Consider the following 19,619-nt stretch of genomic DNA (forward strand, 5'->3'; position numbering starts at 1 on the left):
GGGAAAATAGATATTTATAGTTCGAGACTACTTTTCTGTCCGATCTTCGTGGACTCACCCTATTTTCTTTGCGGTAAATTATTTTTTCACATGTCCTTAGAAATGCTACATAAGTGAAAGTTTTATTGAATCAATTTACATATTTTTTTTAAAAATCCTAAAAATATGCACTTCACTATAGAAGTCTATGGGAAAATTAATACGATACTGAGACCCATACCTGGAGCGGGGATAACGGTTGCAAGGGAGTGAAACGGATAGACAAATTATCATAAATCCTTAAGCGTGCAATGTGCATAAATTGCAATACGGATCGAGAAATTTTGAAAAGCATGAGGTTCTGGCTATTATTTAATCATTTAGCACGAAATCAAAAATCACAACAGGAGTTTTCAGCCCAGAACCCTTTTTGAGTTGTGCCACTGAAGTGTCTGGGTTAAATTAATTACAGGCCTATGGATCAAGTTGGTAGCTATATCATTTGGGATTTTATTAGCATTCACACAAAATAGCTTTTATTTTTATTATACTTTTAGAATATCTAAAATTTAATGTAACTTTTGTGCATATTTCAGCAGGCGCCTTGTAGAAAATCAGAGAATGTGACGAACGAGTGAATTATCCGACATATGTGGTGTGGCACCCATAAAAATTGAAACTGACAGATACGAAGGTTTATCAATCGAAGACAGAATATGTTTTTTATGATAAATGTGTTATGATCAATTTTATAGAAAACGAAAACACATGTTTCACTGGTATGCCCTTTATACACAAATTACGCAATGAGTTATTTAACAGAACTCGTGATATTTGTCTGACATTACACAAGACATTATCTTCATACATTTTATACATTCTTTGATAAACTAATCAGGAAGTTAAATATCTAGTACAATGTATATGTATAATTTAACAGGTGATTTGAAGGGTTGCAATTTTCTCAGCTGACACATGCGAAAACAAACAAGTGCACACAAATGAATATTAGGACCTATGGCTTAAGAAAAAGAACGTAGGACAGAAAGTCACAGTCATGGTTTTAGTAAAAATTAGAACAAAAGGTCTTACATAAGTATATTTTTTGAGAATTATCCACTAAATTATGTTATTTGATTGAATTTTACTCAATATTTTTTGTCTTGAATGCATACAAACAGATGGTCGAAACAAATGATTACAGTTTATATTAATTTAACAGTGAAAGTTCTGTTAAAAAGGTAAACGGAAAAAAAGTCACAGGACAAAAGTCACAATTATGGTAGGAAAAAAAGTCACAAAAAATAAAGTCACAATAATATTAGTACTCTGACTTGGTATGATTTACTCGAAACTTTTGCTGTGAACATAGATTTACTTCTGGTATAAAATGTGGGTAAAATACTGATTTATTGTGACATATTTGATATATTTTCTGGCATGTTTTAACGTTTACTTCAGCGTAATTTGTATTTTTTTTTATTTCCAAAATTTTGTCATGGCATTTCAAGTTAAGAAGCTCTAGATGTTATTTTGGTTGGTGTCTCTTTTGACACTAAGAGTTACTTTGGTTGTTGTCTCTTTCGAAACTTGTCTTTTTTTATTGGATCATCTTTGATTTTTTCACTTCTTTTGTTGTCTTGTTTTATATGAACCACTAGTTTCTAAATGTCTATATTAGACATAAATGATAATAAGTAAGGAGACCAACTGATTTTTGTACATTCAATGAATTACAATAAATAATAACTGTAATTATCACAAGACATAACAACAAAGAATAAATAAATGACAGAGATTAACTATCACAATGTTCATCACATGTAACATGGATATTGTTTAACTTATTCACATAAACTTAATGTTCAACTCAGCACATAGATTTTGATTGTTCATTTGGCAGAAAGTCTTAACGTCTGTGGTTTAGTCTGATGTGAATCTCCCACTCCGGAGAAACTGCTGGATAGTCTTCTGGTCAGTGGTAAGTCAGTGCAGAGGTTCTGTAAACGTTGTTGCAGTTGGACGTGGCGATGCTGGAGTCTCTTTACTGGTGGGTTGCCGATGGCGTCCTGGTTGATCATGGTTCGTACAGTTGATTCTTCTTTCTTGCACCACTCGATGACTCTCCAAATGGATGGGTGGGCGTGTCCGACGATGTTGAAGAATTTGTTGTTCCATCCTCCGCATACGTTGTTGGTCCTGGCGTCACCATTCACTGTTGCGTTATGGACATTCCAGATAGATGGTGGAAACATGTGTGGGTTACGGCGTAGTAGGAGTCTGGCTTGGTCCTGGTCTGCATGTTGCTGTCGTAGTACACCACTCACATATGTAGCATCAAAGTAGTCTATTAGTTCTGCTGCCTCTGATGGGTCATCTGGGCATAAGGTGCGGAGAAGGTGCATACCATTGGTCAGGTCAGGCACTGGTAGGAAGGCAAGACCATCTATTATACCACAAAAGAGTCTGAAGTCATCGTCTGTGTTGTAGAGTGGGACCAAACCAAGGTGCTGTATCTTCCTCCATATGGCTTGGGTCAGGTGGTAGAAGCATCCTTGGCGATTAATCTGGTGGCCAAATACAGCTGCAACAGCAGCACGTACAACGGCGTCTTCAAAGTCGGTGAATATGGTCTGGACGTTGAGTTGAAGGTTTCTGTTGTTACATTTGTCAACGATGGCCTGGAAGAGTTCTGTATATGTCTCCTGGCACTTGTTTGGTAGGAAGGCGTAGACTGCTGTCATGGATACGTCTTTAAATGGGATCCTGATTGTGCACAGCTTCTTGAATGGACAGGGAGCCACTGAAAAGGTTCCATCCATGTAGAATGTCTCGGCATATGCTAATCTTAAACATATTTCTTTCCAATTAAATAAAGTATCTTGAAAAGTACACCCATGAAAAAAAAGGTGAACAAATATGTCATAGATTTAATAAAATTAGAAATAAAAGTATTAAGATGATAATTCAGATTTGAATATAATACTTCTTTTCATGTATTGTTACTTTTGATCCGTGACTTTTTTTCCTGTGACTTTTTATCCGTGACTTTTTTCTGTGACTTTTTTTTCCTACATTCGTTAAAAAAGATTATATATATTTAGCATGATTTTTAATAGTCACGGAAAAAAAGTCACAGATAAAAAGTCACAGGAAAAAAGTCACGGAAAAAAAGTTAAATTAAACAAATTATAGAAAATAAAATATTATTATTAAAAAAAATACCTAATGAATATTAGTGCGTATTATTAAGTCCTTGTGCAAATGATGATAATTGCTTTTGATCTCAATTAACTTGGCAGATTGAGAAAGTTTACAAAGGTGTCAAATAAATCCAATTATACATTATTATAACTACAATACTGTTTGTATTTTGTACAGACTGAATAATTATGTGATTATTAGTTTTAATTATGTGATTGTTAGTTTTTAAATAAATTGTACAATTTAACAAAAACAAAAACAAACAAAAAACAAACAAAACCAAAAGTGAAAGGGAAGAAAACATTTGAAAGCATGAACCCGCAACCAGCGATCGAGGAAGTCATTGAGCTCATCGGGAATTATCAATCACCAAAGAAGGACGACAGCTACAAGAGACGAGTGCCTTGGTTAGGACTTGGTGCCAAAGCCAACTTGGTATTGATCGAATATTCAGGAGAATTCCCAGGTCTAGCTCCACATGGTAATGCCAAGGAGGGAACAGAGTTTATACGTACACCAGCCAATGTGATGAAGGAGATGACTGAGATGTTAGAACGAAGACAGCATAAGAATGGAGAAGGACAGACCATTAAAAGAGGTAACATCACAGACCATATTAACGAGATAGACAAGATGCTGGCAGAGGGGAACACTGTAGTCTATGGTTAGAGACCACGGTAAGGCACCGTACCTTATATTATACAGTGACCAGCAGTTGGATAACATCAAGAATTTATGTTGTAGTGGACTATCGATACTTGGTATAGACAAGACGTTCAACTTGTGCGATCTCCACGTTACAGCTACATGCTATAAACAGACCCGTGTTAACATGGAATCGACCAAGGAACCACCGATTTTTCTAAGACCCATTTTCATTCATGACAACAGTAACTTTGAAACTTTTAGTGTGTTTTTCAACCACCTTAGGACTAAGCTGATGGGAACAGATACAGACAAGCTTACATTACGAAGAAGCTGCACTAGTCAATTCGATTACAGCGGCATTCCCTGAATCCAGACACATTCTGTGCACACGCCATCTACGCCAGAATTGTAAGCAGAAACTCATTGATGACTGTATCGACAAGACCGAGCGGAACAACATTCTTGATGCCATCTTCGGGAACGAGGGAATCATGAACGCAGATGACACTATTTGTTTTGAAGACCAGTTTGAGACATTGGAATCCAAGTGCAAAGAATTATCTTCCAAGTTTCATCGTTACTTTGACACCAGACTCAAGCCTAACATCCAGGATCAAAGAGCAGCCGACATACCAAGCGGAATTTTTGACAGGGACTGGACCATCAACAACTGTGAGTCACTCAACCATGTGCTGAAGAAAGCCATTGATTGGAAATCGAAACCACTACTTGATTTAGTGGAAATCCTCAACAACATCATTGAAACAGAATTCAAGGATTTATCGCGTAGTTTGGTTTGTATGGGACAATATAGAGTTGCCGAGGGTCATCGCCAGTTTGTTATTTCGAAGTCAACATGGGTCAGCAAGACATCAGAGGAACGACAACGATTAGTACGAAGATTTAAGAATTTTGTACCCAAGGAATCCCGTACCATTACATCAACCGACGAAAACATGACAGTATTGAAGCCCAAAACCCATGGTAGGAAAATAGGACAGAGGAAACGGAAGATAACAGAGAGGACCACAATAATCAAGAGGACCAGATTCCAGTCTCCAGCTTCTGATGATTCCAATTGATGCCCGTCTGTTTCATACTCGTGTTACCATATTTAATTTTGTTACTTTATATCAACTGTAAATTGTGTATCTTTAACTTTTCTTGAATATATCTTGAATGATAACTTTTTTTCGTGAACTATTGCAGACACGCCCGAGCCTTGCGCAGGGTGTCTGTGTAGTTTTTTTTTCTTAAAATAAACTTGAATAAATAACTTTTTTTTTCGCGGACTATTGCAGACACGCCCGAGCCTTGTGCAGGGTGTCTGCATAGTTTAACTTTTCTTAGAATAAACTTAAATAACTTTTTCGCGGACTATTGCAGACACGCCCGAGCCCTGTGCAGGGTGTCTGTGTAGTTTTAAATTTAAAAACTTTAATGGCCTTTAAGTCCCACAGTAATAAATAAATAATTGATAAAGGACAAATATTTTACTCTAGACAAAAATATTAAAGATGTAAATAAATAGTTTTAAAAATACAAAAACAAAGTATGATAAATTTAATTCTGAAGTAAGTATGCATTTTTCAATTATTAATATTTCAATAACGTTTTTAAATCACATCCCAAAAATTTTATGCCCACCTCCACATGCTCATATCCTTGACGATGGCGTGGGGGGCTCCTTATTGGTATAATATGAGCACTTAATTAAAATAACTTTGTTAATAAAATCGATGACATTTTATTGGTAAGTTGATTATCGCTAATCGGTACCGGTAATCTTTGTTTTAGTGTTTCCCATAGCGTCAACCATATTGGATTGGATTTGTGTGGGGCGAACGATACAAAACATTAAATAATTTCATCAAATTATATTTTTACGGTAAAATGAAGATATATTAAATGACCTACTTGTATATATGTCATATTTCATAGGGGATTTTCCTATTCCAGCGGGGATTTCGCATATATTTTTGGGGTTTTCGTACATTAGTTATACCCGTATATGCATATGTGAGATTGGACATGGTCAGCTTCAGGCACATGGTTTTTAGACTAATTAATTACAAATACCATATCAACATATTCGGATATCTTACATGTAATACACCCCATTGGAGTATAGTTTATTTGCCAGGCGCAGATCCAGAGAATTTGGAAATGGGTTCCAAAACATATGCTATTATCTACTCATTTTTGCCAAACTTTTGCATGGTTTTTGTAAAATTTTGGAACCAGAAGGGCATTTGGAAAAGATAAGCAGTCAAAATTTACATGCATTTTTTGCTTTATTAATAAACTTTGGGCATGCAATCAAACCTTTCATACTCTCAATACCTAAAAATTTGAATTTCGCTTTGCTTTTGATATACCCTAATATAAAATACTCCCATTTGACTCCCATCCACACCTATACACATTTTGACCATCTAATTTACTTCCAATTCTGAGTCCTTGGTACTACTATCTCACATTTAGCATTTATCTCCTGACTTCTCCAAATATTCCTCCTTGCTCATACTGACATTTTTTCATCATTCTATCAATTTATAAAGGAACTGTATACATTAATAATTACAGGTTTATGATACATTGAAGTCCCTGTTTAATTTTATGAAATGTTAAAATAGTTCAAAAATAAAAAAAAAACAAACAAACAAAAGAGAAACGTCCGCGGGAGACCCGATACTAACCAAAAACTATCAACGTTAAATCAAGATTCATGATTCGGGTATGTACAGCCTCTTTGAAAACTATTGTCAAATGGGCGATACTCGCGAGTGGCGAAAGGGCCTTCGCTATTCATAAAGAATAATTTAACTTTACGCGTTGCTCCATTCCCTTTTCTTACATCCCGTTCTCGTTTCTGTCTCAGTATCGTATTAACTTTTTTTTAAATATGTAAATTGATTCAATAAAACTTTCACTTATGTATCATTTCTAAGGACATGTGAAATAATTTCCCGCAAAGAAAATGTGTGAGTCCACGAAGATCGGACAGAAAACTAGTCTTGAACTATAAATAGCCATTTTCTCTACTTTCACTTCCGTTTTGCACTCATCAAACCAACCTTTTCAGTGGAACATTTTAATGTCATAATGTTGGATTTTCTTTTGAAAAAGTTTGTCATCTTATAGTGTGATGTTTGCTCTATTTTATAAGTCATTGTTCATATCTTTTGACATAACATTACTTTGTAGAGAGGCAAGAAGAAAATGCACTATATTTTTATAGCATCCATGTTTTGACATACACCCGCTCCGGGATATGCAATGCAATACTGGTACCGTTCTTGCATAATAACTAAGAGGAAAACGCAATTTATTTGGTAAGGATATTGACAATTGAGAAAAGCTTATTGCATAAATTGTTTATGTAACCTTGCAACCATGTTAATCTAAACAAAAATGTATGAATTGGGTGGTCAAAACAAAAAAAAAGCACTCTCATTAAGATAGCCAATAGCAATGCATTTTCTCGCTTCAAAGTCGGTCTAAATGTTGAAATACCAAATGCGATTTAGATTTTATTTGGTGTAATCTGCTCAAGGGATTTTGGTAATTATTTTACGAAGAGTAGGCATCACATGACATGTACATGTGATTATTATTACTGATGGTGAACTCCAGAGGGAGATAATTGGGTGGACAGACATTTCGGCTAGTGGACCTTACAGTCTATAGGATTTTTCAGCTTGGCCTAGGATTTTTCGGTTTTTCATAAAACGGCCGTTTCGCTTAAAAATATATAACTTAAGTACTATTTGCTATTCTTTGCAGATAGAATTTATTCAGTATTTGGTTTTTAATTTAGCTTTCAAATAACGCAAATTTATTACTCACTTTAAAACTGCACACAATTTTACTTCAGAGCAAACTTACATTAGAAATTTAAAAGAAAATGACTGGTAGATAAACGATTCGTAACACTCTTAGTGTCAAAACTTGATTGAAAATATAAATATTTTTAAGGTTAAAAAGAAATGATTTATTTCAATTCTTTCGTGGAAAATTACAAGATAATGTGTAATAAATGGTTTCAATTATTGAGTAATTACTGTGCATATATACTATCATGTTTGGACCGTACTTATTATTACACTTCATTGTCAGTTTAATCAAACAATGCATCAACCCTGGCCATTATTTTATTTTAAATAATAAAAAAACGTATATTCTAAATCGTCAAAAGAGAGGAATAAATATACTTTGGCTGAAACATCCACTTTTCAAAATTTCCTGTTTGAAACGTCCAAGTCCTAAATTTCGTAGGCCGAAAAGTCAACTGGCCGAAATGTCCTACATTCAATAATTGAACTGAACGGTTTTTGTCAAGGAAGTCTATTTATAGACTGAACTTGACTTAGAGATCGTCGGCAACCATGTTACGTAACCAGGGTAGACATTTCTACAAATAACACTATGCGGGTTATTCTCCTTGCAAAATTCACGTAAAAATATCGCTCCGCCGCCTATCATACTCCATGTAAAATATACGATGTTTACTTTACGTACGATATGGGCGTATAACAATATAAAAGCTATTAAATATGACTGGGTTAAACTACAGTATTTAAGTGATTATTAAATTTTGATATTAACTATTTTAATTTTGACGCAGAGAGCTGGACTGTTTTGTCAAACTGACCCGAACATTCGCAGAGAGTAAAGCTCAATTGAGATTTGCAAATTTATTTCTCTCGTCCTGACCCTGTTAATGAGGATGTCAGGAGCTTCTAATGGCGGATTTTCGGAGATGCAATGTACACTTTTTGTGTTGCAAGTATAGATTATGTACAGTGGAGGATCCAGGGGAGGATGCATTGGGTTTGCAATGAGAATGTCGGGAGCTTCTAATGACGGATTTTCGGAGATGCAATGTACACTTTTTGTATTGTAAGTATAGATTACAGTGGCGGATCCATGGGAGGGTGAATGGGGTCGGTACCCCTCCTTTTAATTGGAAAATTTCATGTGTGTTTAATTTTATCCCAGGAATTACATGTACATATATATAAATAAAATAAAATAGTAAACATACATGTGCACATATATACATGTAGCATGTACACCGCTGAGTATCAAGAAATCATACTAAGTAACTAATTTGCTGGATTACTATTGTACCGTACTTCTTTCGGAGTGATTTTCATGATTTAACATGCACAATTTTTCAACAATTTTTAAAAATTGCAATTTTCAATTTTCTAAGGGGCCCCCCCTTGGATCCGCCACTAATTGACCAGCATTATACACTGTGGGAATATTGACTAGGTGGTTTAAAAACCAGTAAAAACCTGCGACTCTTATAACCACCCAACCTTTATTTTTGCAGGCTTTACACAAAAATGTTACAATATTTCCCAACAAGAGGAGGTTTCTATATATCATATGGTTAAAATACATGTATATTTTCATGAATTCACATTGTAACATTTTGCATATATCAGATATTATGATTTTTTCCTTGATTTCTTTTCAGTGGTTATCACTTAAAAGTTTCATTAGATGAAGTGAAAAGAAATAATAATCTCTATATAAAAACTATACAAACATGAAGCCTGGTTTCTTAGCACTTTTATACTGCAAAGTTGTTTTTAGTTTAAAGATTTTTAAATTGCATAGTAGTTTTAGAACTAGAGTTTGTGTCCTTGTTTGAATTAAAAAATTCCTATAGAAAGGTAATCATTTCTTGTAACTACGTGCACAGTTTCGATGAGTTAAACACAGGGCCTAATCTAGATAGCAATGGCAAGAACAATTTTTTAGTTTTTATTACAAAAAAAATCTACATCAAAGTGAGCACAAATAAGGAGAAGGTTTTTGCTCATTTCTCCCTTGAGATTAGGCCCTTGTTCAATTTCCTCCTGTCTGCGGGATTCATTCCTACTTCATGCATCTCCAAACCGACGGTAAATTTTAAAGTGTGGTTCCATTCGTGCTTTGAAAATTCATCGAATATTGATAATCAGTGATTCTCAGTTAATTCATGTTTTGTAAGAAATGCTTATTTAAGTGTAAAGTGTTAAGAAATTTGAAGACATAAACGTACGTGTACAGCCAGGAATACCAAAAGCAATAGTAAAATAGAAGATCCAAACATACATTGATAGGTGGACTGTATAAATATGCGCTGCATGAAATCAAATTCAATTTGTTATTCTTTAAAATGACTAAGTTTTGATCGGTTTACTTTGCTTACAATTTGGCTACATGAATGCTTTTGATTACTTTGGGATCTTCCTTGACTCAGTGCATCAGCACTTTGATTAAAAAATTAAGTTAGTACCATTGGAAGTTCATTTTTCTTGAATGTATGCTAACATTCTAGTTTTCACTTGATATATCATATTTTGTTGGCATTTCTGCTCATTTTTCATGCGATAGATATCAGCAAACATCATCTAGGTAGCTTTCTTTTAGAGTTGTGTACTGCATGGGCGCTTTGCTTTTCTGGTGACTGTTTTATGGATGACTATAAGATCAGTATTATTTCTATTCGTAATTTTAAATCTCTGTTAGCCAGTAACAACATGTATCATGCATATGATTTCTCAAGGAAGTAAATTTATATAAGGTTAAAATTCACTTTTATCAATGAATATTTTAATGTTTTGTGAAATTCTAATAATTCAGCATTATGGAGCAATATTGTCCATTTCATATAATCTAATTTGGTATTTTAGCCAGCCCCCTTAACTATGAAACTACTTCAACGAGGTGTCCCAGTACACTCAAAGCATGCATGTAAATTACAAATGGTGCAATCCATTGACAGTACTTATTGACCCCCGTTTAAAAAAAATATGGATTTTATATAATTACATAAACAATATTCAGTGATTTTTTTCTTGTTTTCTGGTGTTTTGGAAATAAAATATAAGATCTGTTTTCAATCGTCCCTTAAATTAAGGGATATAATCAACTGTGGGTCGGTTTACACTGCAACATAAACCGCTTCATGGTTTGTTTAGAGTAAACCAACCCGAAGTCTTGTATAACCCGTAATCTAACCAGCAATTGAAAACAGTCCTTAAATAAAGTTTTTAAACAATTTTTGATGGCCTGCTAAATACACCTTTCGGTCATGATCTATGTTCGACTAGGTAGATGTGCTTCAACAACAATCAAATCACACGATTAATATCTTTAGAGACTTTTTACATCAAGTTAAATCGTTAGGCTTTGTTACAAAGTTTCAGGATGTTGTCTTTCCCATATATATGAATTGATAATTAAAGACGTTTTAGACTTTCAGATACCTGTTATCTCGATTTTTAGGTTTGTTGTGCATAGAGCAGTTACAAAAACCTGTCTGTTCTATTCTATTTTTCCATCCTTGCTCTTCTACACATATTCTTATTGTAATTATCACTTTCTAGAAATTTGGTAGCTGATATACCTTTATGGCCTAGATCAATGAATAACCTGTCAAATCCCATTATACATGAAGATTTACCTGTAATGGTTTACCTGCGTAATTGCAAGTAATTACCACACCTAGCATACCAGAAATTGAAAGTTAACCAGATGCATTTGAAATTTTAAGTCTGTGGAAGTAGTTTTACCATCAGCAAATAGGAGGTATTATATTGAAATCACCATGTCTGTCAGTTTGTCCATCCAACATTCTGTCCTAGGTAGAAACAGATGTTCTATATTACTTTGGTTCTATTCAATGTTTAATGTGTAAGTTTAATTGACAGAAAAATAGAGCTTTTTTGTCACATTAGTTGTGAAATATATATTTTGAAACTGTGGTACTAGTATTTAGAATTATTATAATTTTATTTTTTAGCTCACCTGGCCGAATGCCAGGTGAGCTATTGCGATCACTTTGCGTCCGTCGTCGTCGTCGTTGACAATTTTTCAAAACTCTTCTCCTCTGACACTTCCTGAGCAATTGGAACCAAACTTGGGATGAATGTTTCTTGGGGTATCCTGCATAGAACTGATGTGAGGATTTTGATTCGTTGAAAAACACGGCCACCGTTACTAAAAATAGAACATAGGGGTCAGACAGTAGTTTTTCGGATTTATCTCCAAAACCGTTAGGTTTAACCAAATTCTGACGTCGGGTAAAAGTGTTCTGTATGATGAGATCTGTCTATGGTTAAAATTTTGTGAAAATTTGTTGACCCATATTGGAGTTATTGCTCTTTTTGGACGTTTTTTTTGCTGTTTTAATGTTATTAATTTAAAAAATCTTCTTCTCACAAACTACTTTGCAGAATTCAATGAAAGTTGGTATTTTTGTTTTAAAGGATATCCTTAACAAAATGACCTTTTGGATTTTTTATTTGTTATAAAGCATGGCTGTTGTTACTAAAAATAGAACATTGGGGGTCAGACAGCAGATTTTTTCATATATCTCCAAAACAGTTAGGTTTACCCGAATTCTGACTTGATAAAAGTATTTAGCAAGATGAGATCTATCTTTGCTTAAATTTTGGTGAAAATCTGGTGACCCATGTTGGAGTTATTGCCCTTTTTGGACGTTTTTTGCTGTTTTTGATGTTGTTACTTTAAAAAATCTGCTCCTCAGAAACTATTCTGCAAAATTCAATGAAAGTTGACATTTTTGTTTTATAGGGTATCCTTAACGAAATGACCGATTTTTGATCGCTGAAAAAACATGACTGCTGCTTCTAAAAATAAAACAATGGGGTCAGACAACAGATTTTTGCATACATCTCCAAACCTGTTAATAGGTTTAGTCAATAGCTTTCAATTGCTGAAATGATCCTTATCATAAGGCTAAACAAATGTGTCCAATGAATCAAATGGAGTTAAAATTGTCTGACAACACCTTGTTAGAGTTATTGCCCTTAAAAGGCAAAAATTTAACAAGGTGAGCGATTCGGGCTCCTGGGTGCCTCTTGTTATTTAGAATATTACCATGTTGCAATCACTTTGTTTACATTTGCCTGACTATCAGTATACTTTGTAAGTGCATAAACTCCTTACCTGTTCAATGGATTTAATGAAATCTGCCTGCAATCTAATGCTTGAGGTGGGAGATAATCTAACCAAAGAGTTTTACATGTTTAAATAAGTTACCAAACATATGCATGTAAAACTCTTTTGTAAGATTTTCTCCCACACACTGCAAGTGCCATTGACATTCACAGAGATTGCTCACAGTTTGAGGTATTTTAAATAAAAATGCAAGTAAGGCTTTTGAAACAAGTATATTATATGCTGTAGATATGCGAGTCATATTTTAGCTGGTATTACAATTTATAATGATCTTGTTCTTCTTATGTCTATGAGAATATTTACCAATACCTGTAAAATATTTCTCTCCTCTAAACAGGGTCTGAAAGATTCACAGGTTTTCGTGACTGTGGCCTTTTCTATTCACCATGCTCCATCTGTCTAGGGAGAGTAGAGACCCGGAACATTTAGATATGTCGATATGTACGTACATTGTAACTGGTTAATTAACATTATTACCATATTTCTAAACTTACATGCACATGGAAATTATTGAAAAATATAACTATGAATGTTTTTTTTTCTCGTTTTCACTCTATCACTTTTATGTTAATGAGAAGCATTAACATTTTTTTACAAGGAGGACAATTGTAAGGACTCAATGGGACTGTTTTGAGTTTTTTAATTATATCCAGTGAAACATGTTAGACTAAATACCAGTTCTTGAAAAAAAGTTATTTTTGGTAAAAATCAGATTTTTTATATACATTACTATTTGTTCAATGTTAATGATGCTTAAGAATGAAGTTATAATGGTGTGTATTTGATTTTTCTACTTAATTAATTTAGAATTTAAGGTATTTAGCTGCTGTACCTGTTCTTATTTTTTTCAGTGTACATAGTGCATTTTTATCAGAACATCCCATTTTTTTTAAGGTGAATGAAAGCTTTTTTCTATCTCCAAAATTCATCGACTATGGAAAGATGATCAGTATTACAATTCAAAGTAATTATCATGATGAATTGTATACATATACATGTATGTAATTTGGGGAAGATTGTAACTACATGTATTGTCATATTTTCCATTAAGGTTCAAACAAATGGATGAGTTTGGATTTGACATCACACAGATACAGGATGTGAAGTGGCATGCTGGTCAATAACATTCTTGGATTATTGGAATAAATTGCTAGAACTTCTACTATAAAGGATAGCAAACTTTTGTACAAATTTAAGTGAGACTAAATGTCCATATATAACTGAATTTTTTAAAAGATGACAAAGCACAGCAGTATTTATATGCCATCTTTTAATTAAAATACTCAGTGGTGTACCATGTATACTGTCTATATTAATATTACACAGTAAATTTATTCTTAAATTTCACAACATTCCAAAAAAATATAGCTGTATGCAAAATGCCAGGAAGATACATACCAGTAGAAATGGGATAACTTGTCAAGGTGTCATTGATTGTTCTAAGCATTCATTTTTTACATTCAGTTTATGAAGACTTTTAATGGAAATTACCACTGTGATTCAGGAATGAAAAATGTAAACTTTAATATATAAAAGTCATGTCTCAATTAATATAACTGATACTCTGATTAGACCAGAGAAAGGATTAAATTAAAATTCACTAAAACAACATGGGTTGCTTGTTCTTAAAAATGTCTTGTTTTTTTTAAGCTTGACAAATCATCGAACAATCTTCAACTGTTACTATGTTAAAGGTACATATACACTGTTATTATGGTAAAAGTACATACAAACTTCTGAACAGTTTTGAAAAAAATGCATGATATACCTCACTGTTCATATTCTAAGGTAATTTTTTTCAGGGTTACTCAAAGCAAGCCTTAGTTACATGAAGATCAAGATACCAGTCATATACAAGATTATTTATTCAAAGATTTGATAGTTTTTTGGACTACTTGTGCAAAAGAATTGTGCAGACCAGATACCATGTGATATGATATAGTTCAAGACCTTATGTGAGATTCATCAGTGGATAGTTATTCTACCTGATCACAGATATTTATAAAACTTTATGTAGAGTCTGTTATATCTTTTGATTGTACTAGTACTGACAGGACAGATTTATTTCTTTGTGAATATTGTTCATTCTTTAATACAAGAAAAGACCTGTTTGAAGATACACCAATGGAATGCAGCTGTAACTTATCACTGAGAAAGAAAATGCTCTTATGTGTGGTGATTGTTATACCTTTTGATACCATTCTATTCAAAGTATTTTGTTGTAGGTATTACATAAACAGTAATTATACTGTTCGAAGATATAATACACATTAAACAAAGATTGTTTGTTTCAATTTCTTGCAAAATGTTCTTGTAATTGTTAATTTTTCAAAACTCGTGATAAGGTTTATTGGATTTCTTTTTAAAACAGTATAAGAATTAAAGATACTATCAAGTTGTGATATGTTAAAAAAGATGTGTAAAATTTCATCAAAATGCTGAATGCAGCAAAATTACCTCCCTTGGTTAAAACAAATTTATCTGAAGAAATCAAATGTTGTTAGTAATTATGAAATTATAGAAAAAATGGATTTTTAGAATGATTCATATAGCTTATCAGATTTCCCATGGGAAGAGTCCACTCTTCCCATGGAAACAAAAGTTCCTATGGGGAAATTGAATCCTCCCATGGGATAACAAGTTCCCATAGGAACTTTACACTTCTCATGGGAAATGTAGATTTCCCATAAGAAAATGTGTGATTTTCAATAGGAACTCCAGATTTCCTTGTGGGAAAAGTAATTTTCCCATGGGAAATCTGACTTAAATCCTTAACTTTTTTCTTGATAGTGTTTTCATTTCTTTGCATGTCATGTATGCTTAGGCTACTATAGTACTACATGATCAGCAAAAACATCCTTCTACACTTTTCTTTAAGCATGTCAAATATGCCGCTTCCGGAATGGCAAATTTGTCCCGCAGAGAGTTATAAACTTTCTGTACTTTTTTTTAATTCTAACATTATTGCAACACAAAAATAACATTAATTTTGTCGTGGCAGCTCTTGATCCACATGAATTTTTCTAGCATTCTGCGGGGTCTAGTAATCAGAATTTTTTTTTATCAAAAGCGTGCAGTCTTCCCAAAATATTGACTTTACATCCCTAATTTTGATTCCCAAATGGCAAATTTGTCGAGATTTTTCCCTAAATACCTAGATAAATCCCTGATCGATTCCTACTGTCAGTCCTTGTAGAGCATTTGAAATCCAGATTGCACTTTACAATAAAGCGCTGTTATGTTAATTACTCCCTTACTGGCGACTTGGTATTTATTGATTTGTTTTACCATACAATACTCCCAGAATGCTTGTTTAAAGTAGAACTATCTTTGTTTTCGCAAGTTATTTCACATCCAGCACTCATCAAGGAAGCTTTGCAAGGTAACAGTTTATGAGAACAGATGGATAATTATGTTGTTTTACAGTAACACTTGAGGCCCTGTATAGCGATAAAGGAACCTTACCCTATAAACGTTTTCTCATGCTTTTCTATCAGTCTCAACAATTCTCTTTTTTTTTCATTTGAACCATGAATTAAGTACTATACCAAAAATGAGTAAATTCGTCAATAACGTAACGACATCATCGCCAATAGGCCACATAAATGCGTCGTTCTCTCTGGTGTCGTAAAAATTGCGGAGTCATAGATTTGTTTGCATTGAAGTCGCCATATTTTGGAACACTGGTAGCCTATATCTACTATACGCTGAAGAGACATTCGAAAAGCTGTACATATTACACATGATACATGTATGTCATCATCTATGGCAGGCAAAAAGCTAATAGTGTTGTATACTCCTATATTATTTCTATGATACTATTATACAAAAATGTACGAGACATTACATGTCTACTTTGTCTCACACCATTTAACTTTGAAAATGGAGAATAACGACATAAGTTTACAATAACAAAACTCTTGTATCATTGTGCGAGTCATTGTTATGGACCAAAATTAACCGTATTTACCGTATACTCTCAAATTAAACAATTTGAAAACAAAAGTTCATGAGGCCCTTTTTCATTGCAATTTATTTCGACGTTGTGAAAAATTATTTCGTTAAACTTTAACGAAAGTGTCAAACAACTGAGATTCTTTTGGTTTCCATTTTGTTGATTCGGAAAGGAAGAAGGATTTACACCCAACATTTTGGTTACTCTTTTCTTTTTATCACTTATTCAAAGACTTAAGAGCTATTTAGCTATTTTCAATCGATAGGTACAGTTCCCCTTTAAATTATCATGTTATAATATGATATACTGAAAAAAAGAATGTCATAATTGGTCTGACATTTCAAAATAAAAAAAATATCTAAGAAACTAAAACGATTTGAATTTTCCTTGGTATGAAATGTCTGAGAACGGAAGTGAAAAGGTCAAAACATAAGCAATCAAAGGGTCAAATTTCAAGTTCCTTCTTTCACTCTTCGGTGCAAAAGGTATTTTTGCACGTACATAATTTATTGTATATTGTAAGTGCTATATGTAAATAGTATTACGACCAACATTCAACTGCTATATTTTAACAACTATTATACTTTTGAATGAGTGGCAGTGACGAAAAACCTATGTTGAAATCTTCAATCCATTTAATTTATTTTGAAGGATCCGTTATGTGTAAACTATGTAAGGCTGCCGACTGTCTTCCTTAATTTCGTGTTTCATTACTATGAATACTATTCTTTGTAATTTCAGCTGCAAGTTTCATAGGATCATACTGTGATTATGTAGCAGGGTCTGGGAAGATACTGAATAGGGAAGACCCCGCTGTATTTCAAGCATCATTTGACACAAATTATTCATTGGCCAAAAAGCTGAATACATATTGGGTACTATCTACAGACTATGATAGACTTGCCGTTGTATTTACTTGTTGGAGAACACGCGATGACGACACGTGTGATCCATCAGAATCCTATATATGGACATTGTCTAGGACAATAACAGAACATTCTATTGATGATCTAGCCGAAATAAACAATGTTGTCCAATTAGTCTGCATGCCAGAGGATAACTTTTTGATGTTTTCTCAAGATGGGGGATGCGACTTTAACCCTTTTAACTTTCCAAATACTTATGGGGTGATTTTTATACTCTCAACGTTTTGTATAGGGCTGGTTGTTTTGACAATTTTCCTCGGATATTGTTGGACTAAGGTTAAAAGTAACGATGGACTGCGGAAAAAAGGAAATGTGTTGATATTTAATTAATAAATAGACTACTTCATGATACATTAACATAATCCTCTAAAGCAATGCGATGCTTATTAATCAAAAACTGCGTTATCTGTAATTCTTCCGAGTATTAGTATCGGAAAATAATGATGCTCGCTATTGAAATCTTCGACTGCTTTTTAAACAAAAGGTTCAGATTGTTTTTACAATAATTAATGATAATAATAATAATGTTATTATATAATGTACAAAAATAATTTTGATTTAACTGCATTTTGCCACCATTACTTTTTAGTTGTGGCTTCTTACTCATATTGTGTTATGTTAGGTAATGAATGATATCCAGTGCATACGAGTATAACTGTACCTGTCTTCCTTTTTCCTTGCCCTTTTCAATAAAAAAGGAAATTGATGGGGAAAAATGCAACATAACCTTTATAAAAATAGTCAAGGTTCGAAATAAAAATAGTCCAACTATAGTCATTACTAACATGGTGTTTACTATTCACATAATATTACAATAGATACATTTTGACAACTTGTTGTATGAATGTGGTTTGGTTAAAATTGTACGGCTTCTTCACCATTATAAGTTACTTTTGACTTAACCAAAGTAGCCATCATTTGGGACAAAGAGCATCACAGAGTCTTGTATAAGACATAAGATATATTGAGAAAAAAATAAGTACTCGACTGCTCCACGAAAACATGACTTTTATTCGCAAGATCAATGATTGGAAATGACATATTATAGCAAGGTACGTGTATATGTAAAGTGGTTTCATGGATATTCCGACTATATATCCATCATGCCAGAAAAAAACACTAACGGGAACTGATTATAAAGGTGTCGTATAATACACGCACAAGATTGGTAAAACACTGCAGGTTTAAATCATTTTGTACCATTTTGCGTTGTGTTTACAACTCGTGATTGGATAAAACCATTGGTCCAAATAACTGAAGCAGCATTGTGCAAATGAAGAAAAATCCACCCGCTATTTGAAAAGGAAAATAGATCCACCAATGATAATAATAGAATGACGTTGAGACAAATATAGCGATATCAATGAAACGACAAACAGTGTGTGCATGCACTTTTAAACAATATGACAATGTCGTGAAAAATAAAAGACAGTTCAATCACACTACAGGCCTGTGTGTATATTTGACCTGGACGCGAAGACAAAAATGACAAAACATATATTTTGCCTAGTAACTACTCAATGATTTCAAAAAAAAACTTCGAAGAAACATTATTATAGTTCGATTCAAAGAGTAATTTTTTCCCATAATAAAGACAAGCAAAACCGTACAAAAATGTTATAAGCTCCCGTAACCGTCTATAATTATTTAGACTGTCAGTAGATCTGTTATTCGGCTAACTCCCCACTCTCCATCAGAATCTACTATATAATAAATAAATCTTTATTTCTCCAAAACCAAAATACAATGGTACAGAAAATATAAACACATAAATTTATGAAAATACAAAATAAACAAATACAAATGTAATACAGAGGTATCTGCATTAAGCATATAAGTATCAAACAGTTAAATTAACAAACAACTAGAGATTACATTTTTTAGTTAATAATTCGTATAAATTTGCAGAGATTGTTTAAATC

At 33.3% G+C, this 19,619-nt stretch overlaps 1 protein-coding gene across 4 annotated transcripts in view; it reads left to right on the forward strand.

The window, feature by feature from the left end:
• LOC148621876 (retinol-binding protein 4-like) overlaps positions 1-18,048 on the forward strand; it is a 23,370-nt gene extending 5,322 nt beyond the window's left edge. The window contains exons 1-7 of one of the 4 annotated variants that reach the window (XR_015921262.1): positions 5,568-5,719; positions 7,039-7,166; positions 8,459-8,733; positions 13,154-13,257; positions 13,868-14,240; positions 14,619-15,037; positions 17,513-17,626. Coding sequence is in view for 1 of the 4 variants with exons in the window: in XM_088576674.1 (XP_088432800.1) it covers positions 17,513-18,027 (515 nt within the window). In the remaining 3 variants the exon portion in view is untranslated. Of the gene's footprint in view, positions 1-5,567; positions 5,720-7,038; positions 7,167-8,458; positions 8,734-13,153; positions 13,258-13,867; positions 15,038-17,512 lie in introns of those variants that run through there. The other 3 variants (XR_015921261.1, XR_015921263.1, XM_088576674.1) reach the window with 3 other exon arrangements.
• Positions 18,049-19,619: the final 1,571 nt, after the last annotated feature.

The sequence above is a fragment of the Perna viridis genome, chromosome 3 (genome assembly GCF_037379345.1).
Source record: "Perna viridis isolate PV_CMFRI_1.1 ecotype Kerala chromosome 3, ASM3737934v1, whole genome shotgun sequence".
In the NCBI taxonomy this organism is placed as follows: Eukaryota; Metazoa; Mollusca; class Bivalvia; order Mytilida; family Mytilidae; genus Perna; species Perna viridis.